Here is a 21,403-nt window from a genome sequence, read left to right as displayed (position 1 = left end):
CGCTTATATTTCCTGCGAAGACTAAGAGTGTTTGGGGTTAGACAGGAAGTAATGCTACTCTTTTACCGTGCTGTAAGTGAGAGCATGATCAGACATGGTATTTCAGTGTGGTTTGGTAATCATTCAAATCAGTTCATTTTAAATTGCAAATTACCTGCCTCGTCCAGACAGCTTTGAAGGTCATAGGAGTGAAACAGCACCCCTCCCTGTAGACAATCTTTGAAATATCCATAATCAAACAGGCAGTAAAAATTGTATCAGATCCTTCCCACATCCTCAACTCTGTATATCAACTTCTTCCTTCTGGCAAACGTTTCAGGGTTCCCAAATGTAAGTCAAATGGATACAAACATTCCTGTGTTCCACTATCCATTAAAGCTGTCAATGCAAATGTCAAGGATAAACTCAGTTTTGACTCTTACAACCCACTTGAGTGCAATATGTTTTGTGATGTGTTATACTGTACATGTGCAATAGAGTGATGTGCAGTGTTTTTCTTATTTGTTGTAATAGTATAATGTGCAATGTTTTTCTTTTCTTCTCTTCTTTTTTTGTATTCTATTTAAATGTACAGGAGTGCTAGGTGTCCATAAAAAAATTTCCCCTTTAGAGGACAATAAAAATCTTATCTTATCTAACATCACAAAGGTTAAAATTAAACCAACCTTAAAACTGAAGAAAAATAGATCTTTGTGTTAACTGAGCATGGAGGTGAAACGGATGAACCCAGACTTAAAACAGAATTAGAAGGAACACGACTGTGTTTCTGGGATATTAAACTGGCATTAGAGTTGTTGAAGAATATGGCTCTGAAGATGTGAACTAGTAGCATATGTTCTGAAAAACGGAATCAGGCAGCTAAATAAGCTCGAGGCATTAGGGAAAATAAGAGGCAGGGAAACAGGATGAGTGGAAGTGAGAGATGAGCTATGTCACACACACTGTACTCACACTGCCAGCTGTGAAGAGAGCAGGAAGGAAAGATCTCAATGACAGCCCAGGAGCGATACAGGCAGTAAGAAAGAAAATAGTAATCACAGTGCACACATTTTTAGCAAATGTACTAGAAATAACAAAATGGTTGAGATACAAACAGTACAGTACTGTATGTGCATAGACAGAATATAAGATTAAAGCCCATGTTGACGTGACATTTCAGGAACGAAGACACGGGGTCCATTTTGACATAACCCATTTGTTAATGTTACTGTAAATCTGTAAATTTACAACACCTGATTTAAAGTTGCTGTACTTCACCACATTGCAACATCTGCCATTATGTCCAGGTTTAAACTGACAGAGCATAGTCTCATTTCTTCCTCACGTATAGCTAAATACACAACTGTCAATAAAACAGTTTTTGTCAATCAGCATTGCGCCATCACCAGCACGCCTGAGCCCCATTTATTCAAATAAGATGAATAAAATAATCTCTAGATTTATTAACCAATGCAGGATGTATTCCATAGGAATACAACTTCAATGTGTATGAGACTCTCTGAGGAATTAAGCCTCCCCCTCCTTCCTAAAAGGAAGGAAAACTTGCATATTAATAACACAACCTGAATCACAATAACAGATGGAACATCTTTACCACTGTGTAACTGTTAACATTTTTCACAAATCATGTTATAACAAGAGTTTCCGGACTCATTACCGCCTCTATGCTCTTACATAGTCTCTTACAGTGCATTTATAATTAAAATGGAGACTTTAAGCAAATAAACTAAAATTAAAGTTAACAAAGTAATACTAACGTAGGTACACATATCCTATGATGCTTACACTGCCATTGGACCTGTAGATTTGCAGGAATGGACAGAATTCAAGCGGCAGTCCTTGACTCCGGGTTTGAGCCGACGCTTGCGTCACCTGCTGGCCAATAGACAAAACACGGCGGGGTCACCATGGGAACAGTTCCGTTCCATTGTCATATGCACAAGTGCAAATGAAATGCTTATTTGCATGTACAATACAAAGACATTAAAGAAACACCAAAAGCGTAAACACAGAACAGCAGCAGCAACAACAAGTTAAAGGACATACAACTTAAATAAAACAACATCAGTGTGAGCCAGTGGTAGGGGTACAGTTCAGTAACCTGACAGCTTGTGTCTCTGCATCTGGAAGTGTGTACCTTTATGCTCCTATAATGCTTACCAGAGGGAAGTGGGGGAGGAAGATGAGAAACCAGGATGACTCATATCCTTAGAGATACCTCCAGGCTCCCTGAGACAGCGAGTTGTAAAAATGTGCACAATAGAGGGAACTCGAATGATAGACTGGGCTGACCTGACCACCCCCTATAACGCCTTCCAGTCAGACAATGAGCTGCTGCTGCCAGACAACACTGTAATCCCACACTTGAGCACACTTTCAATAGCGCACCTGTAAAATGTGGTAAGAACAGACCAAATCTTTTCAACTGTCTGCGGAAGAAAAGGCACTGTTGTGCCTTCTCTATAGCTCCAGTTACATCCTGGGCCCACATGAAATCATTAGTGCTGAAGGTACCCAGGAACTTGAAGGTGGAGACTGATCGCTACAAGTGGGGAAATACAATGTGTTTTAGCATGTTATAGCCAGCAGCCATATCACCCTGCAACTCACAACTGGCAGCCCACTGAAGGTCAGCAGGTGTGAGCCTGGTCAGTACCTGGAAGGGAGACCTCCTGGGAAAAACTAAGGTTGCTGCTGGAAGAGGGGTTAGTGGGGCCAGCAGGGGTCGCTGACCCCATAGTCTATGTGGGTCCTACTGCCTCAATATGGTGACGGGGACACTATACTGTAAAGAGGCAATGTCCTAGAGATGAGACTTAAAACCAAATGTCCTGCCTCTTCGCGGTCATTAAAAACCCCAGGCTGTTTCTTGAAAAGAGTAGGGGTGTAACCCCGGCGTCATGGCCAAATTTCCCATTGGCCCTTACCTATCAGGGCCTCCTAATAATCCCCATCTATGAATTGGCTTCATTATTCTGTTCTCCTCCCCACTGAGAGCTGGTGTGTGGGGAGTGTAGTAATGCATCATCCAGGTGGGGCTGCACACGTGCTGGTGGAGGAGAGTCCCCATGACCTGTAAAGCACTTTGAGTGGAGTGTCCAGAAAAGCGCTGTACAAGAGTAAGAAATTCTTAACAAGGCCTTACTAATGCATGGCACAACTTTACCATTAGTTCTCAAAGCTGGTTTCAGCCTATGAAGAGGTGTGAAACAATGCGAAAATAATTATGTACACACCATGAATGTTTTAATAATGCATTTCAAAATAAATTCTTACAGTTTGTTGTAATAGGAGCAGACATTAACCCATGATGAAAAAAAAAAAAAAGAGACGATTCGAGACAGCAGGTCTAATTATTAATCTCTTTACTTACACATCAAATTTACATGAAATAAGGAAAATATTTACAAATGCAAAAACGGATGCAGTAAGCAGTTTTTTTTCCTTCCAGAGAAGTACAATAATCTCCAATGGCTTTCGAAACTGGGACTTATTACGTGACGTATGAAAGAATAAGAATTCAAATAACACTTGGCTGTTTTTTTTTAAATGATCTTTTCTTCCCCCCAAAAGTACATCCATTTCTATGGCATCCATAGCATAATGGATATTTCATTTACATACGCAATTCAGTACGACCTCGCTAAGCCTGTATTTCTGAAACTGAAATCCCCGATGTTCAACAGAGCCCAGAATATTCCCCAAACACAAACAAACGTACTTGAATTTCTAGGGCTTCCTGGGGATATTCAGATAACAAAAACACATGCCACAAACACAGTAACAAAAGCAGGAGGTCATAAAAAAAAAAAAACATGTAGGGTGGAGGAGTGACTGAGCCAATAGTGAGAGACGAGCTCTTCTCAACCGCTCAGCAATTGGCCACCGCCGGGATCTCGGACGTCACGCTGTCCAGCGGCTGCCAGTGACAGTTCATGAGCGAGTCGTACAGCTCTTCGCTGCGCTCCATGAACTGCCTGTTCAGCGTGTCGATATCCATGTGCAGCGCGGGATCTGTTGGGGGAAAAAAAAAAAAAAAAAGAGTGGTGCAAACCCATCAGTACTCCAGCATGCAGAGCAAGGTCACTTGGAGATTAACGGGGAAAGTTATCCTCCAGTTACTTAGGATGAAAGTGCACAAACAGTTGAAATCCAAAAAGATTTAGTCACTACTGAACGGTTTCTGACCCCAATATGTTTTAAATGAGCACACTACCTTCAACAGGCTCTTCTTCAGCATCTTCCGTGGATTTCTGAAATGACAACATGTAATTAACTTTCAATCACCAAGCACAGCGTTTGCCACTAGAAAGAATCGGAGCGAGGAGCCGCAACAGCAGCCAGCGAACTGTGCCCACCCTCACCACAAGAGGGCGATAAACCACTCATTCACACCACCTTGCCAGACCGGCTAACAGAGCTCCCTGCAGCCTCACCGTTCCCACTGACCCCCCCCCCCCCCCCATTTACGAAGACGTCACCCGTGGCCTCCGTGCGCTTCCCACATACACGCGGGGACTCACCTCTGCCGAAGCCTGCGGGTCCGTCCCGACCGTGGTGCCGTCTGCGGACGCCAGAGGGGCGGTCATCCCGGGAGCAGAGGGCGCTGGGCCATACGGGCCGTAACCGTAGTTGTAACTACCGTAGGGGTCATACCCCCACTGGGAGTAGTAGTTCTGGTACTGCTGGTAGTACTGCGTGTAGTAGTTTTGATTGTGCTGGTAATTCATTTTATTGCTGAAACCAAAGCAGGCAGAGAACATCACACTCCCTTCGAGCGGATTAGAAACCCAGAGGCCAGGCAAAATCAACACGGATGTTCAAAAACCTGGAAGACCATTTAAAAAAAAAAAAAAAAAATGGCCCAACTGGTATTGAATGGACAAGACATTATGATTAAGGCTTCTTGTTCGCACCAGGATTTAAAGTTTGCTTGGGATGCAAGTAAAATAAGAGCGATTTAAAGAATATTAACCATTGCAAGATTTTTTTTCTAAAAACAGCTTGCTATCCACAAAACCAACAATCACCCGCGATTCTGGAGAGCCGTCCCATTTTCTGGTTTTCAATCCAACCTAACCATTTAGTGACCGTTTCAAGATTTTCTTTCAGCTCCTAAAAGGTTTTAAGGGTTCTGCAATTGCAAGCCCCCCTGCACCAGTTTGAGAATGGCCCTCACTCGCGCAAGTCATCTGAAAACTAACCCAATGGACTTGAGCAGAAGGAAACAAAAACTGTTCATCATGGAAGTGGGGGATACACTCTCACTGCCCCCAGTTCATTCACCATATACTCATCACCTGTGATGAACACAGGGAAAACAATTACGTTATACTTTAATACTATACATTTAAAGATATTTTTACAAAACTTAGGACTGATTTTGGAAAAACATCAAAATAAGCAAGCATGTCTTAAGTCAAATTAAAGATTGCCATAAGGTCTTCAACAGCACAGTACATGACTACATTCCACAGCACTTCATCAAAGCAATTAAAGTGAAGTGAAACACACAAAAAAGTGAAAAAGTTACCATTCCTGTTGATGGTGGATTTTGACTCAAGTGTGCCCTAACAAAGAGGAGAATAACCAGGCTTCCAGGCTTGTTTCGGTTTTTGGTTTTATAACACAGTAGTGTCCACTTTGAACAGAACTTTAGTGTGCCAAGCCAAGCCAAACCAGTGTTGCACACCTAACCTTCTTAACCGTTTGCTAGCAGCTAATCGAGACACCCCAGCTGAAAGAACACCTGCAGTAATAATGATTAAGACAAGGGGGAAGGAGCAGTGATCTGACTGATCTGATTGCAGCCACCTAACCATCTAAATTAAATTAAATAGACAAAAGACGCATGATCATTCCCGCTGCTCTTCAAATGCAGCTGACTAAGCCATCTAGATAACGACCAGCTGCCACTCATTCATCACCCTTTCCTCTTATAGATAGCGGGCTGTGTCTTATATCAGGTTACATGTGTGGCATGCATCAGTTGCAAAACACTTTGCTTTCAATTAGCTCGGATCAATTTACTTCTCAGATGAAGGACTGTGAATAAAAAAATTCTTTATAATTAGCTTGCAAAGCTACACATTTTCTTTAGTCCGAATACAAACGGTCCAATGGAATTTTCTCTCACACCTCACTCATGAGTGTATAACATATCTTGCATGTTGTGCATTCTAAAGATGATTGTTTTTGGTGGCTGAGCTGTCTCCAGTAGCTTATTATTCATGCAGTACTACCCAGTAATGAGAGACAGCAGTGTCCGAGTCTTTCCACAGACTCGGGGCAAGCTCTCTTCTCAGTCAGCAACGGACATAAAACATTAAACCAGACACGATGGCCTTGTGGCTCAGCCCTCACACCCGGTCCACGGTCCACGGTCCACAAAGTCGGTAAAAGACACGTCTACCCCCCCAGAATAACCAACTGGTTAGCAAAGGAAAGAGCCCCAGTGCCATGCCAGGCCTCTTACCTCTTGGCGACGGCTATGCTGATCCTAATAGGCTTCCCGCCGAGGCCAGTAGCATTCTGACACTCTTCCATAGCTTTCCTCTGCTCCTTCTCGTCACTGAACTTAACAAATCCATAGCCCCTGCGTGGACACAGCACTCGCACGCGTTAGCAGCCCTCCTAACACAGCCCTCAAGCTGGCATGCAAGCTAGATATAATAGGCAAATAATATATATTAATGGAAAAAAACGGAAAATGTTTTATTACTTTTAACATGAAGTAGCATCACTTCAACTGTTTGTAGCTCTTGCTTATCCTATATGGGGAAAACAATAGTTAAATAATAACATTTATGCTTCACAACAGCAGATTTACCTTAACTGGCAAAGAAGCAACTGACAGAAAATCACAAAACTATTTCATTACAAAAGGTAAATGGTTATCAACTGCAGAGTTAAGGTAGTAATGACACTGTGGGGGATACAGATGTTACCTAAGTGACTCCATGCAATTTGGTGCGTTTTGTCTACTCACAATAGGTACCTGATAGAAAGGAATGGGATACTTTGAGAATTCAAAAAGAAATTGCAGCCTTCCATCTAAAATGACTTTCTACAGCATTTCTACAACATTTATTTAGGTCCTCAAAGAAAACACTGACAAGTGGCTTGAAATGCTAGTTAATGCACACCAACATGAAACCAGAGTTATCACTGAAAACCTCTCCTCTCCAAAAATGGTTTAACAGTCTGAGAGCATCTTTTACATACTGTTAATTCAATCCTGGATCTGCAGGCAAATACAATGGCTACACTGACTCATATATTACTCAAATGAATGACACACTTTGTCAAAGGCCTAGGTCCTGCGAGTACATAATGAGATCTTGCCACACTGCTTCTGTACCTTGAGTTCCCAAACTGATCTGTAACCACTTTGCCCCCCTTGCAGGAGGGATATTTCTTCACAAAGAATTCGTAGAGCTGAAAGTCATCAATTTCCGGAGTGAGATCTCCAACAAAAACAGAATATTCAGGGCTGGAGAAGAAAAAAAACGACAGCAAAAATAAATACTTTTAGTAGATATTAAATAACGACTTGAGACAATGTGCTATAAAATGTGCAACATAAAACAAATGTTATTATGTGTAATGGACAGATACTCGGGTGGTATAATAATGCATCGGTTGAAAGTTTCTCATCCTACTTTTTAAAAATATATTGAACTCAATATTACAGTTTTATGGTCATAATTTGTATGGAAACAATACGTTTTATTTTTAAAGTGGTACAAAATGATCAAGCAAGTTGCATGATTAAATAAGAGTACTCACCCTGTGTCTGGCCTTTTCCCATACGTAGCATAATTTAACTTAAATTTTCTGGGCTATAAAGAGAAAAGACATGAACAATACAGGTTACATTATTCATTACTCAAAACGAAGAGGTATGCCAGCTTACACTGCTTGAAAAACCTAATGTGCCCCTATTGTAAGGACAGAAAAGTTCATTATATTGGACCCATTTATCAGTACTGGACAGGTCAGTCACTCCGGAGCCGGGACGTGAGTCCAAGTGCTCCAGGAGAGAGCTGTAATTCCGCCTGAAGACACCAGAGGGACTCACAACCCCTCTCGAAAACTCCACAAGGGAAATTGTTCTCCAGGAATTTCCGTGTGGAATTTGAACAAGGAGAAGAGTCGTGTGGGAATCCCGATTAAACAAAGGTGCTCTGGATCTAAACCGAACAGCACAAATCTGTAGCTCTTACAGGAGAAGACCTTACCGTGTGAAAATAAACAGCAGCTTTTAACAGCAGACGTGTAAGACATTATCCGGGGAGATATTTTACAGACCGTGATGGCAAAAGAAAGCACCGGGTTCAGACAGCCACGAAAAAGCTCCGTCCTAAAACATTAGAAGCCACAAAGGCCGATGATGTGAAACTGGCTAGTCTGCCCCAGAGGATCAGCCGGCTCTTTCACACCTCCTCAACGGGGTTTATACCGCAGCTTCACGCCGTTACGGTTTTACAACGCAATGCGAGACGGCGCCAGCTTCTCCTATGTTATGAGTGGTTATGTGCACAGGGTATGTTCCAGTTAGACGAAGAGCCGGGCCTGCCTGCAGTTAGAAAACCCTCATCTCTCTCGGAAGGGATTTCAAATCGTTAAGTGGGTAATTGCCATTTTACCGGCAGAATGAATGAGAATGAGGAATGCAGTCGTTTGCCCCACCAGAATGGGCTGGGCGGCGCGGCAGGTCAGACGGGGCGCGTTCAGATCCAGTACTTACAGGGTTTGACCCTGGAACCAGCTTCCCGTTGAGCTTCAGGACACAGCGGTCCACGCTGGCCTCGTCCGCCAGCTCCACAAAGCAATACCCCGCTGAGCCACTAAGGGAAGAGGGATTAAAACGCATCATATAGGCGTATACACCCGCGGAAGGCTCCACAGCCGAAACGTTGCGTTTCCTTTCTTTCCTTTTCAGCACGGAATAAACCCGTTACCTGTTTCTTAGGAGTATACAGAGCGTACGTGTACGTATTCAATACCCTTTATATATATAGAAACCTCCATTAGGATGATAAAGTATACTCCATATTCCAAAACAATAAAAAAGAATTGAACTGCGCGTTTTAAGCCATGTTTGGTGCTGATGAGATCAAAATCCTTCCGTTTTCATTATACCGCTGTATCCTTAGAGGGTATGGGACACTCTGGCCCCAAGGGCACTGGGTTTTATCCCTGCATTTTTACAGGGATATTACAACAAGCAAAAGCTGCACAAAATAAACGACACAACAACGGCTTAATTACTAACTAGACGAGAAGTCCTCAGCTTGCCTGTCTAACATTACCCAGTCTCAGATTAGTGATCATTAGACGGTAAAACCACTGGAAAACGTCTTAACCTTCTAAAATCTAACAAAGCGATAAAGATCACTCACCCCGTGACTCTGTGACAGATAATTTTAACGCCATAAGCTGTCTCCCCCATCGTACTGAAGGCTTGCTTGATAAAATTCTCATCCATATACGGGTCCAACTAATAAGAAGAGATCATGTTAGTGCATCGCAAAGACACATCCAAATCATGCACATTGGAAGATCAAAACACATTTGCTAGAGCTGGTTTCTGAAGCAACCCTCCGATTACAGCGCTACAGCCGGCGCCTGGCTTGTCAAGTTTGTAACAAGTTGTTAACCTTTCAAAACGTCCACATTACGTTACCTGGAGCGAGTACACAGCTAGTTACAGTCACTCCTGAAGTGCACAACAACACGTATTTCGTGAAAACAATCAAGACCATACATTACGGACTTTTGTACACGGTAGGGTGCTGTTGAAACGCGAACTGGACTAAGCGAAGGCATATTTCATTACATCCCTCAGAAATCAATCTACATTGTGAAATACAGTTGGCTCTTCATTTCAGTAAATAACACAATGAACTAACATCACCCATCCACAGGCTTGCCATCCTGTTAAACATTTCGCTGTTGTTTTATTTCCCTCTGGAATTATTCTTTAATAAACATATAGCCGTACAAATGATCATTAACAGCAATCTTCAGAAACAGTACAGTACACTATCTGGTAAAGGCTACAATGTTTTTATTAAGAAGGCCTGAAACTTTACTGTCGGCAGTCTTCGTTATCATTGCCGGTAAATTTAGTCTTTTTTTATATTTTTCTTCCTTCGTTTAGACTCTCTTCAGATATACAAAAAAACTTAATAAATATATAAAATTAAAAATGACAGATGTATGACGGTTCAATTTAAGTGTTTAATTTTCTCGTGTCTATAATGAAACAGGCAGCACTTCGGTCGCTTGCTCGGCGTAGCTGCTGGGAAGGACCCAGACAGTGCGCACACGTGGGCTGTTCAACATGGATCCTGCTGTAGTGTTGGTTGCTGGCTGCTACGAGCAAATTACTTTTGGATATCGAGTAGAGACGACTAAAGAGGTATCAAATATTGATATTTTTTATCTGTCTTTCCATGTGGGTTATGGGAATTATTACTGAGCTGTTGTTTTAGAGCACTTCAGTTCTGTAGCTCTTAGGTTTAACACATGCAATGGAGCCATGCCAACTAGATTTTGTAGTATACATAATTGTATATTCCACCTACAGGTGCTTTTCAAAAGGCTCGAAGCATTGTACGGCACTTTTCTGTTAGCTTGGTTTTACAGTTCACTCAAACCAGTGAACAAAATAACTCACCGGATGTCTAGAGCATTTTTCCTCTCTAAGGAACTCAAATCGGTTTACATCCAGGTTGCGCTACACAGCAGATAAGGTGGGAGACCTGATCACTTGATTCACCGGTTAGGTTTAGGGTGTCTGTGGTGTGCAAGTCCGTGATGGACTTTAGACGGGGCACCAGGATCAACACGATTAACCTAATGACATCGTTAGTCAGGGTCTCGGGTGTTTTTTTGTCATGTAAAGGAAGGTCCCTCTCGCAGCCCAGTGTCCCCCGACACAATACACTGGGGTGCTGGCTCGGAAATTCCGTACCAGAGGTAAGACTGTTACCTTACTCAGAGGTCTTCTGTCCCAGTCATGACCAGGCCGGCTTCGTTTCAGCTCTGAAATCTGACAAGATCAGGCTACAGGATGGTAGACGATCCAGATTGGACCAAAAGCCTTACTGGGTGACAATTGCTGTCTAGAGGCAAATGTTTAACTATATCATTTTCTCAAGGCCCCTATGATGCGAAAAGGTTTTCATGTGTTAACCTTTCTTTTTTTCCCTTTTCTTCAAAAGTGGTCCAAGTCTGTTATGGAGTGATTTAAACCCCTGTTCAGGGAGGATATAAACTGATGCCCTCCCAAATGAACGTGCAAGGCATTTCTGTTGCACTCCATTGAACATTTGAATCTGCTCTTGCTTTGCAGAAGTGGACGACAGTGGCTGATTTCACACACCACGCTCACTCTGCGTCTTTATCTGTGGTGGCGACAAATGAAAAGTTTATTGCCACAGGTAGCCGGGATGAAACCATTTGTCTGTATGACATGAAAAAGAGGACAGAACACGGGGCTTTGCTGCACCATGATGGTACTGAATCCCTCCCTCACTGTTATCTTTGTGGTTGAACATGTTTTTTCATGACAGTCCATGTGTGGAAAGTTAGGAGGTTGAAACGCTGATAGTAATGTTTGTGAATACTGCAGGGAATGTTGTAAACAAATCCTGCTTCTGTCTGTTATGTCGTAATACCTAATTTCACCCAGGCACTAAAAAAATCACTGTACACACTTACGGTGTATAGTGAGTGAATATTTATACTGAAGTAGTACTGGTTGGTATTAATAGATTGATATTTGTATTTTTACAGAAGGTTGGGTTTGTCAGTTAAACAATGATTTGATCTCAAGGTAAATGTTTGATTTGTCAAAGGAAATAAGTCTGCATTGAAGTTTGTCAAAGAACCTCATTTATTTTTTTTTAATTCCCAAAGGCACCATCACTTGTCTAGAGTTTTATGGCAGTTCCCACTTACTGAGCGGTGGAGAGGATGGACTCATTTGTATCTGGAGCACTAAGAAGTGGGAATGCTTACAGTCTATTAAAGCTCACAAGTAAGTTTCTGAAGGGTGTGTCACTGTCATCTGTTTTCACAGTGTAAGGATACTGAATCTGAATAGCCTGTCAAGTAATTCAGTTTTGAGAACTTCTCTCGTGTTCTAATACAAGTATATCTTGAGTAAAAACATCACGTTTTGTCTCCTGACTTCATCTATCAGCACAGTCAGAAGAGAAAATGTTGTGCAGCATAGCAGCACACAAGAACACTCAGCTACAGTTTTTTCCTGCTGCAGTGTTTCATATTCCTGGATCTGGAGTACCTTTCTGCCTTCTTTTTCTTTTTGTCCCAAATCAGTTCTTAATTAGTTAAACAATACAGAATCCTTTATTTAATTTAATGTATTCTGCCTCCGTGCCTTAGTTTTCAAAATAATCTTCTAAATGTACAATTTTTAATAGAATGAAGATTTCCTGACTTGGTCCAAAATTGTTGCTCTCCTATTGTTTTCTGAACTGCTTCTAATGAATCAGTTACTGGTGTACAGAAACAGGTGCGAATGACACTGTGATAGCAGGTGTTACTATAGTCGCTGGTTTCATCCCACTTGGTCATTGAAGCATTAATATGATTTGAGGGGAGTTCTTGAAGAAGCCCAAGAGGTGGAGCAGAGATCGCGCCGATTTCTGTTATTCTACTACTGTTCTGAAACTACATAAAATTCACGTCTATGCATATCAAACAAAAACAAATCCATCAGCAATATAATATTATTAATAATTAATACAATAATAATAATTCCTGCGTAACCAACGCAGTCATGTAATATGCGATAGAGAGGTCTGAGGTATGTGTATGTTAATAAAACTGTATGTACTGTATTCGGATAAATATTTTGGGACGAGAAACAGGCTGAAATTAAGACGTACACCTATAAGCAGTGGATTCCTGTGAGCTGATAACCTGGTTATGAAAACGTGCAAATGCCAAGACTTACTGGATGTGTCCTTGTTCCAGGGGACAAGTATCGTCATTTTCAGTTCATCCTTCTGGGAAACTTGCTCTGTCAGTGGGGACGGACAGAACTCTCAGGTATGCCTGCTTCCTTCTGTTCCTTTCTGAGTTAAGTTTCTGTTCCATCAGAATGAGTATTCAGTATTTTATTCTGCCCATGCTGTTTTTTTTTATTTCCAGGACGTGGAACCTAATTGATGGCCGATCAGCTTTCATCAAAAACATAAAAGAAAGTAAGTGTTTCTGCACATTCAGTCTGGAATTCACTCTGCTCTTACCTGATGAGTAGTGCTTGTTCAAGAGCGTACTCACGCTGGAAAGGAAAATGGAGATATGTTCCGGTTGGTTAATGTAGACCTGTTCAGACAGCTGGATCTCGGTTGTTCATTCTGAATTATACTTATGTGTAAAGGTTCATTTACAGCTGTGTTGGGCTGAAGTCTCCGATATGTTCAAGAACAGATTGAGCTGCTCGGTGAAGCTGTTACACCTGCTGTGCTGTTTTCTTACTTGCATTAACTAGTGTGATTGACTGTTTTCCAGATGCCCACATTGTTCTGTGGTCACCGGCTGGAGACAAGTACGTGGTGGTGGCAGATAATAAAATAGATGTTTACAGCCTGGAGACAGCAACAGTAACGAGAGCAATCTTAAATCAAAAGAGAATCTCCTCGGTTAAGTTTGTGACTGTAAGTAGTAAGAAGTGCTGTGTTTTGAGGGAAATGTCTTTTTCTAGTTGTGCAGAATGGGGCAGTGCGGTGTGGCAGTGGAGGTTGTTTCGTGTGGAGTGTGCAAGATCCCCTGTGTTTGTGTGGATTTCCTCTGGCTCCTCCAGTTTCCTCCCATCTCCTACTGACATGCTGGCTTAGTTCATTGGTGTCTCTAAATTCTCCGTGTGTGTGCACGCGCGCGCCCACAGGGACCATCCTCCCTGTCCAGGCAGCACTTCCTGGACAGACTTCAGGCTGCTGTAGCCCCTACCAGAAATCAGCAGCTTTCTAATAATGGATAATTTGGGTATCCTGGTGAAATATCATAAATATTGGAAAGATAGTCGGGGGAACAAAAGAACAAGTGTGTTAATGTAGTTAGAAGGCTGTGTCATTTTACATTCTGATTTATTTGAAAAATCCATCTTGACATTGCTCTGAATTTGTTTTTTTAGGTTAATTCCTAATAGTTTAACCCCAGGTCTGATGGGGTCATTAATCAGTCTTAAAGGTTTAATGCTGTTCATGTAACAATGTGCTGTTGTCTGTCCCCCAGAATTCCATTGTTGCAGTTGCTGGGGATGAGGAGTGTTTGAGGCTGTATGACACGGACTCTGGAGTGTGTCTCAGCCAGTTTAAGGCCCATGAGAACAGGTATAGTAATGTTTCCCTTGTAACATTTCACACACCTTCGTTTGTATTGTTTCATAAGATGAACAAACTCATCTTTTAAGACCTTTCAACAGATAAGTAGATACTGAATAATGTTAGCAGTTAAGGTGTGCATTTTGATGAGGCAGAAGACTTCTGCATACAGATCAAATATTTTGAAGGTTCCCCACTTTTGCCTTCCAAATCCATGCAATCTATAAACCAGACCGCTCCTCATGGTGCCTGCGAAACTGAACCCCAGAGTTCAGGACTTCTTTTTCATTGTTTCATGTTCAACATCTGCTTTTTTCTAGCTTTTTTTATTGACTTTCATTTTATTGTGAATTGTCCTTTTGTAGGTATCGTAAAGCACTTTGAGATAGTTGCTTTTAAAGTTGTTACTTAAAATAGGCATTGCTTATTATTATGATGAACCTGTTTCTGTATATTTAAAGAAATGGAAACAAGAAAACTTTTTGGTTTTGCTTTGTCTTCAGAGTAAAAGCCCTGTCCAGTTTTACAGTAGATGACTGTCATATCCTTGCATCTGCATCCAATGATGGGTACATAAAAATGTGGAAACTTAACCTTGAACAGGTAAGGCAGTTTTTATCTATAGATGCTGGTTTTGCAATCTTTCTGAAATTTGTGTCAGTGAACTGTAAATCTACTCCTGTCAAAACATGTACCAGTGGCGGTATGACCCAGGGTCCTTTCATATGGCCTGGCTGTTAGAGCTGCAGCTTCTGCATGTCCTGGGAGTCTGGGTTCGACTACAGCCATGGGCATCTGTCTGCCTAGGTTTTGTCTGGCTTCTCTAAACTGTCACTTTCTCTGTGGGCCTGTTGGGTTGGCATCCCATCACAAAGATAAGCCTCTATCTGATAATGAATTGGTGAGGATGTGGTTGAAACAACACTTGATTGAAGAGCCCTTTCATTGGCGCAGTCATGGAGCCAGGCGTCCTGTCTCTTGCAGATTAAGGATCCCCCGGTACTGCTGGGCGAAGTGAACACCACCGCCAGGCTGGCGTGTCTGGATGTGTGGCAGTGCAGCTCGCAGAAAAGGACTTTGAATCGGGAAGAAGCGACTGCTTCCTCTCCAGGTATTGCTGGGTTTTGCAGTTTTACCGCAGGTGCCAAAGATGAATCCGACATTTAAGTAAAACAATTTCATTCGTTGATAATGAGAATAATAATACTGTATTACCAGGGTCTAGTTCCGTCTAGGTCCTTTCCAGTTATGCCTGCCACTCGGCCGCTGCTCCTCCAGATCGAGAGGAGCAAGATCTCGTTTAGGATGCCCCCTGGTCGGCTTCCGCTGGAGCCTGTCCGGGCACGTCCCACTGGGCGGAGACCCGTGGCAGACCCAGGACACGCCGGAGGGATTATCTCTCTGGGCTTGGGAGCGCCTGGGGATCCCCCAGGAGGAGCTGGAATCTGGTGCCGGGGACAGGGAAGTCTGGGCTGATCTTCTCGGCCTGCTGCAACCGCCACCCTCACCAGGGAAAGCGGAGTGAAAATGGATGGATGGATAATAGTACAGAATAATCTTCTGTGATGACTGCACCTTCACGGGGGACTGTTCTAACCAGCTGGGGGTCTTGGGTTTTATTTACAGTGACAGAAAAAGAAGACAAACCTGCCCAGACAAAGAAGGGGAGGCCGGCGTGCACTGGAGAAGTGGTTGAAGTTGAAGACAGTGACAGTCCTGCCAAGAAGAGAAAAACGGATGGCTCTAAAAGGAAGAAGAAGCAGAAAAATCCATAAAATTCAACTTTGTCGTTTTTGAGATGATTGAGCAGATCTTCTGTAAAGCTCCAGCATTTGCTCATTTCTGCCCTAATGCTAAGACAGCGGTGTCCAGTCGTGAGTTCTGGAGAGTCTGGAGAGTGTGTCTGGATGTCTTCATTCCAGCTCTGCTCATGATAACCTCACCACGTTATTGGCTTAATTGGACCAATTTACTCGCTTCTCCCATTTTTAGGAACTGTTCAGAGAGGCATAGAACCCTCCAGGACCAAGACTGGACACCCCCTGTTCTAAGCGCTTTTGTCAGAAAAATGAGATGGAAAACTAGATTTTTAAGAGAGTTATTTTTGTAAATTGTAAAACTCGCATGAAGTAAACTTTTCATTTATGAATAGCAAGCATGTCGTTCTCATGTTGGCTATTAATTACACCACGAGTGTCTGTACATTGTGTGTTTTTGACAGGTCCCCTTATTCATTACAGACTTGTTCATTTATTGGTATTTAAATTAAAATCAATGACTTTATAAGTGTGAATCTTTTTTTCAAATGGGTAATTAACCTAATTAACACCTTTGCTTACATCCTTTAAAAATATAGTTAGATGAAATCAAGAAATTGAAACGTGGTATTCCGGTTCTTGTTACAACTTTAAAAGCTTCTGGATTTCCAGAGCACTGAACGCTGAGGGTGCCAAAGTTACTGTTATTACACAGAGAGACCGGAAGTACAGAAGCACGTGTTCGCCCGTCCGTAACAACTCCGCGTGTTTGGCAACACTTCCTGGCTGAAGCTATTTCCGGGTTTCATATCTATTTGGACAACTGAAACAACTCGCAGAGTTTGAAGCGTCAACTACGCTTTTGTGGTGGGCGGCGTGTTTTGGGGCACAGAGAAAAAAAATATCAGAAAAGGTTTAGTACGTTTATCTGTTTGCATGGCTCAGCATTTTTGGGAGCTAAGTTATCTGTGCGGCACACCCGGTCGCCCCATAACGTTTTGTCAGCAGACCTATTTCGACTCCGTGTTACTTTCGGCAGCTCCTTTTCTGTTGTGCCGTGTTGCCCTGCTCCCTGCAGAAGGTTAGTACTGAATACAGACAGGTCTTCACGTCTTATGTCATGTAACTTGTATAAAGGTAGAGTTAAATAGATTCAAGTCAAGCTTCTGAAATGTTTTATTTATTCCTGTTGTTCGGTAACCTAATCAAGGTGTTTTTCGAGGTTAATCCTAAAGAAATAAATCGAGAGCGGTATTTGTCTAATTTCCTCTACGCAAGACGAAATAACGCAGTTTCGTTAAAATAATCGGTGTCAATGTACCATTGTCGATTTACCATTAATCATTTTTCAATGGGCAAAATGTGAATTTTCTGTTGGCTTTTTAGTTAGCAAAAACGCTTTGCATTTACAGCAGTCCCAGTATCAAATACAGCCTGGCAACACATTGCCTCTCCAATCGAAAGGAGTAGCAATAAATGGCGAGATTATATATGCAGCAGCGTATTGAAACTGCACAGAGGTGAAAAGACAAGACAGTATGTTCTCCTCTGTCGCTAGTTCAAGCCAGAACAGACATATATCGGATAACTGAGTCGCGTATATATATATGAAAGTCTTTTCCATGCCCACATCATGAGCGCTGGTGTGTTTTTTTCCAGGCTTGTTTAATTCATCATGTCTGTCGATTGGATTGGATTTGGATACGCTGCCCTTGTAGCTTCGGGAGGAATCGTCGGTTATGTGAAAGCAGGTGAAGTGATGATTAAATATATATGCACCTATTATATACAGTACGTATGTGCATGTAGTTAATCTAGCTATCTCTCCCGGCAAACAAACTTTAGTGAAGTGTTTTCAAGTTGGGAAATATCGGACGGGGGTGCTGACAACGCACAGTAGCGTAGGTTACTGAGCTCTTTTCAGCAGAAGAGTTATACGGATAATAGAAAAAAACCAATCTGTACTGCTGCAGTGAACAAGGAGGAAACTAACTGGCGCATTCTGGACACAGGGCTGCAGGGGGACGTTATTAAAGACGCCAGGCTGCTTTAGAATAGGAGCTCAAAGAACTGGTTCGTTTTGTGCCAGTGGCCAAAATGGTTGCACATAGGCTGTTAATTAAAAAAAATCAAATAATGTTTAATGTAATTCTTTACACTTTAGCATGATATATGAACATATTTATATAATCGATTGCTACATCATTTTAATTATTAACATCGTTTTAAGTAAAGGAGTCTTCTCATCTTAAGTAAAGAAGTTTGTTGCCTCAAATGCATCAGTTAGGTACTTTGAAATGTCAATCAATAAAATAGTAAATAATCGATTGTGTCTATGTGTGGCAGGCCCTGCTTCTTGACAGGGCACATTTTAAATGCACAACTTTAAATCATCACTCAGTAGAGGCCTGAAACACATGTACTGCTCCAACAGCTTATCGATTCGTTTACATAATTAAGAACTCAGCAGGAACTAAAGGCCTTGTCTTCGGAGGCTTGTCGGTAGATCTCGCACAACTGTCTCACAACCCCTTGAAGAAATGGGGATATAAATAGCAAAATTGCCTGGTCGGTCAAGACTTTGCTGAGATGGTGGAGAGCTGTGAGACACTGGGTACATTTCCCATGACAGTGCCTGTCTTTCCAGGCAGTGTTCCTTCCTTGGCTGCTGGTCTTGTCTTCGGAGGCCTGGCAGGGCTGGGGGCATACCAGATGTCACACAATCCAAAGAATGTCTGGGTTTCTCTAGGTAAGAAACATCCGGCCTACGTCTGCTTTTTATGGAATTGGGAACTGATCTTAAAAACACTACCTCTTAGTACAAAACCATCAACGCATTTTTTTTTTGCACTGTATGTTGGGATTAATTTTTGAGTCAACTTTTGGTGAATACACGTGCCTGATACAAAGATTAATATGCCAGGAAGCATTAAAAATGTAGTGTTTGCATTCTTACACCAAAAGACGTCTTCTGTATTGGAAAAAATACATCTATTAAAAGGCGAGTAAGATGATTTGCAAAATATATACACTATTGAGGATATAAATGGTACCCAAATCTGGTTTATTTACCATACTTTACATAGTTGGTTACACAATATTCCCTTAAATTTACAAAGTTACAGATTAAAGGTATATGCAGTGTGAAACCATCAGGATCCTGCTCTTCAGGGAGAGATCTTAATTCTCCTATTCACAGGAATTTCGTCTCTTTAAAAAAATCAACCTGTTTGAGACAACAGTAAAACTGGGAATTAAGGATGTAGTATTTTTGGAGTTTTTCCTTATTTAAACTTTAGGTTCTTCTAATCTGGTCATAGGGTGCCAGAAAGCCCTTAAGCAGATCAATTGTTATCTTAAATAAACATGATTATTGTGCTTTAGCCATTGATCAAAGGTGTGTCTAGGACTGGGGTGGCCGATTGCTGCACCACATGCTGACAGTGTCTTAGAAAAATCTTATGGATAAAGTCTGGTTTACAGTGAAATGTGCAAGCAGTGACAAGGCAGCGCTACTGCTTCAGTAATGAAGCTCTTCTGTATTCTTGCTTGATAGCTGCATCGGGGACCTTGGCAGGAGTGATGGGGATGAGATTTTACAATTCTGGGAAGTTCATGCCTGCTGGGCTCATTGCAGGGGCAAGGTAAGTCATTGCAGTATAGCAATTGCTATTAATCAACATCGCTAATGCATTGATCATGGACAAAGGAAAGGGAACTGTTAGCTCTATGAAGTCTGCATCTGTTCTGCAACTATAGTTGGATCTTTACTGTGACAGTAGAACATTATTTTTAAGTTGAATTGCTTCACTTTGCTTTTCTTAGTGGAGGTGTAGCTGCACATGAGAAAATAAAACATATTTCTCACACAAACGCAGGGCAGCGCACTGTGGGAGATTGCACTGTGCCAGTGTTGTGCCTTTTATTCTGTAGTTCTGAAACATGTTTCTGTTCCACAAATCAGAAGAGACTTTAGCCTGCTCTACGATCGAAAGTGTCAGGCACCCATAAAGTCCGGAAAGTCACAGACGCATAGATAAGAGCATATCGCTTGAACGCAGCTTTTAGCTACCTTGTAGAGTGTTAACAGTTAATGCAGGGCTTCCCTGTCCAGCTCCTGGTAGTTTGTGTTCCCGCCCAGCTCCGAGTAGCACAATTGAACCCCCAGTGGATTTAGTTATAGGACTGATATGAGCTGTTTGACTTGGCCACTCCACATGTTGAATGTTGCTTTTTAAATATTTCATGTCTTAAGTAAGATAAAATCACCTGCAAATATTCCAAAAAAGCAACTTGTTAGTTCAGTGGAGGCTTCCGTCTGATAACTAAGTTTAGCGGGAGTGAAAATCGGGAGGTGTGTAGGTCTCTGAGACCAGGACTGGGCCTCCCTGAGCTGACGGTAGTGATGTGTTTGTGAACAAGATGCGGTTTATGCAGTAGTACATGCTTAGAGTTTTCATCCAGTCTAAAGGTGATGCAAGTTCATATATATTCAGAAGGATGAGCATATATTCTCAATATTCTACAATATTTTTTTTTCCTTCTACAGTCTTCTAATGCTGGGGAGAATTGGTATGAAGATGTTGCAGAAACCTCACGAACCGTAGTGACAGTTCCAGTTACAGGCAGACATTAAAAATGTATAAATGTGCATTTGTTTTTTTTTAAAAAAGTAAAATCGTGGTTTGCTGGGTCCAGTTCGGGCACTGTGAAGACAAATGAACTTTGTAAAAATGTTTAATAAAAAGCTCAAGGTTGCCCAGTTTCTTATCCGTGAAATCTCTGGAAGGAGGGGATACCAGAAATCCTGGTTTGCTCTGTTTTCATGCGCAGTACACACTGACTTGTTTTTTGCAGTCACATTTGTACCCCGTTAATTAAAGGTCCAAGTAAGTCCAAGAGGTAAGAGAAAGCCATAATTCTTTGGTGTCAATTCAAGCCATACTGTATAAAGAGCAGTAATGTTAGATACAGTCTAATTTTATATTTGTTGACAGATATATGAATCAGTATTTTTCATTCATTCTGAGTGTCGGGACTTCCAAACTGCTCCAGATTGTAGTTTGTTTTTTACAGCTCCAATCGCAACAGGCCTTTGAAGAAATGAAAATGTTTCATATTTAAAATGTATGAATATGTGAAGGGTACATGCTTTCTGAAGGTGGGAAGACATCAGTGATGAAAACTTGAAAACTAGATTCCACCTTTGCCTATATTACTGTTTTTTATTCAGCTCATACAGAGTAAAACGAACTCTGTGATTATCACAAGTTACACACTGTT

General features: G+C 41.8%; 3 protein-coding genes across 5 annotated transcripts; 2 read left to right on the top strand and 1 right to left on the bottom strand.

Moving 5' to 3' along the window:
• Window positions 1–3,348: 3,348 nt before the first annotated feature.
• Window positions 3,349–10,097, bottom strand: trnau1apb (tRNA selenocysteine 1 associated protein 1b). Of its 2 annotated transcripts, none has more exons than XM_088918614.1 (9): window positions 9,915–10,097; window positions 9,405–9,502; window positions 8,750–8,849; window positions 7,789–7,841; window positions 7,361–7,492; window positions 6,476–6,595; window positions 4,524–4,737; window positions 4,217–4,253; window positions 3,349–4,014 (listed from the first exon to the last, which is right to left on the bottom strand). In XM_088918614.1, exons 1-9 carry the CDS (start codon window positions 9,948–9,950, stop codon window positions 3,872–3,874), a joined length of 933 nt encoding a protein of 310 aa, XP_088774740.1. In that variant the 5' UTR covers window positions 9,951–10,097; the 3' UTR covers window positions 3,349–3,871. The 2 variants fall into 2 exon arrangements, with proteins under 2 accessions (XP_088774740.1, XP_088774742.1); XM_088918616.1 differs by lacking the exon at window positions 9,915–10,097 and adding an exon at window positions 9,689–9,807.
• Window positions 10,098–10,176: 79 nt separating this feature from the next.
• On the top strand, window positions 10,177–16,646 carry pak1ip1 (PAK1 interacting protein 1). The gene is made up of 10 exons (XM_088918613.1): window positions 10,177–10,426; window positions 11,363–11,525; window positions 11,929–12,049; window positions 13,012–13,086; window positions 13,189–13,241; window positions 13,552–13,697; window positions 14,275–14,372; window positions 14,867–14,966; window positions 15,348–15,474; window positions 15,990–16,646. The coding sequence occupies exons 1-10, from the start codon at window positions 10,349–10,351 to the stop codon at window positions 16,136–16,138; spliced, it is 1,110 nt and encodes a 369-aa protein (XP_088774739.1). The 5' UTR covers window positions 10,177–10,348; the 3' UTR covers window positions 16,139–16,646.
• Window positions 16,647–17,098: 452 nt separating this feature from the next.
• On the top strand, window positions 17,099–20,885 carry tmem14ca (transmembrane protein 14Ca). 2 transcript variants are annotated; one of them, XM_088919319.1, is made up of 5 exons: window positions 17,099–17,201; window positions 17,780–17,871; window positions 18,768–18,869; window positions 19,677–19,764; window positions 20,670–20,885. In XM_088919319.1, exons 2-5 carry the CDS (start codon window positions 17,796–17,798, stop codon window positions 20,725–20,727), a joined length of 324 nt encoding a protein of 107 aa, XP_088775445.1. In that variant the 5' UTR covers window positions 17,099–17,201; window positions 17,780–17,795; the 3' UTR covers window positions 20,728–20,885. The 2 variants fall into 2 exon arrangements, with proteins under 2 accessions (XP_088775445.1, XP_088775444.1); XM_088919318.1 differs by having other exon boundaries at window positions 17,193–17,257.
• Window positions 20,886–21,403: the final 518 nt, after the last annotated feature.

Source organism: Atractosteus spatula, chromosome 6 (assembly GCF_055471065.1).
Source record: "Atractosteus spatula isolate fAtrSpa1 chromosome 6, fAtrSpa1.hap1, whole genome shotgun sequence".
In the NCBI taxonomy this organism is placed as follows: Eukaryota; Metazoa; Chordata; class Actinopteri; order Semionotiformes; family Lepisosteidae; genus Atractosteus; species Atractosteus spatula.
Note: the sequence above shows the minus strand (reverse complement) of the source record. Positions and strands in the feature narration are given on the sequence as shown.

Bases quoted from the DNA above. Each gene is read 5' to 3' on its own strand.
- tmem14ca (XM_088919319.1), top strand. From the start codon at position 17,796: ATGTCTGTCGATTGGATTGGATTTGGATACGCTGCCCTTGTAGCTTCG. The intron at 17,872-18,767 runs GTGAAGTGATGA...CTGTCTTTCCAG, and splicing joins CGTCGGTTATGTGAAAGCAG to GCAGTGTTCCTTCCTTGGCT. The intron at 18,870-19,676 runs GTAAGAAACATC...CTTGCTTGATAG, and splicing joins GAATGTCTGGGTTTCTCTAG to CTGCATCGGGGACCTTGGCA.
- trnau1apb (XM_088918614.1), bottom strand. From the start codon at position 9,950: ATGTTTAACAGGATGGCAAGCCTGTGGATGGGTGAT. The intron at 6,596-7,360 runs GTACAGAAGCAG...GTGTCCACGCAG, and splicing joins GATCAGTTTGGGAACTCAAG to GGGCTATGGATTTGTTAAGT. The intron at 4,254-4,523 runs GTGAGTCCCCGC...TTGTCATTTCAG, and splicing joins ACCCGCAGGCTTCGGCAGAG to AAATCCACGGAAGATGCTGA.
- pak1ip1 (XM_088918613.1), top strand. From the start codon at position 10,349: ATGGATCCTGCTGTAGTGTTGGTTGCTGGCTGCTACGAGCAAATTACT. The intron at 13,242-13,551 runs GTAAGTGTTTCT...ACTGTTTTCCAG, and splicing joins CATCAAAAACATAAAAGAAA to ATGCCCACATTGTTCTGTGG. The intron at 15,475-15,989 runs GTATTGCTGGGT...TTTTATTTACAG, and splicing joins AGCGACTGCTTCCTCTCCAG to TGACAGAAAAAGAAGACAAA.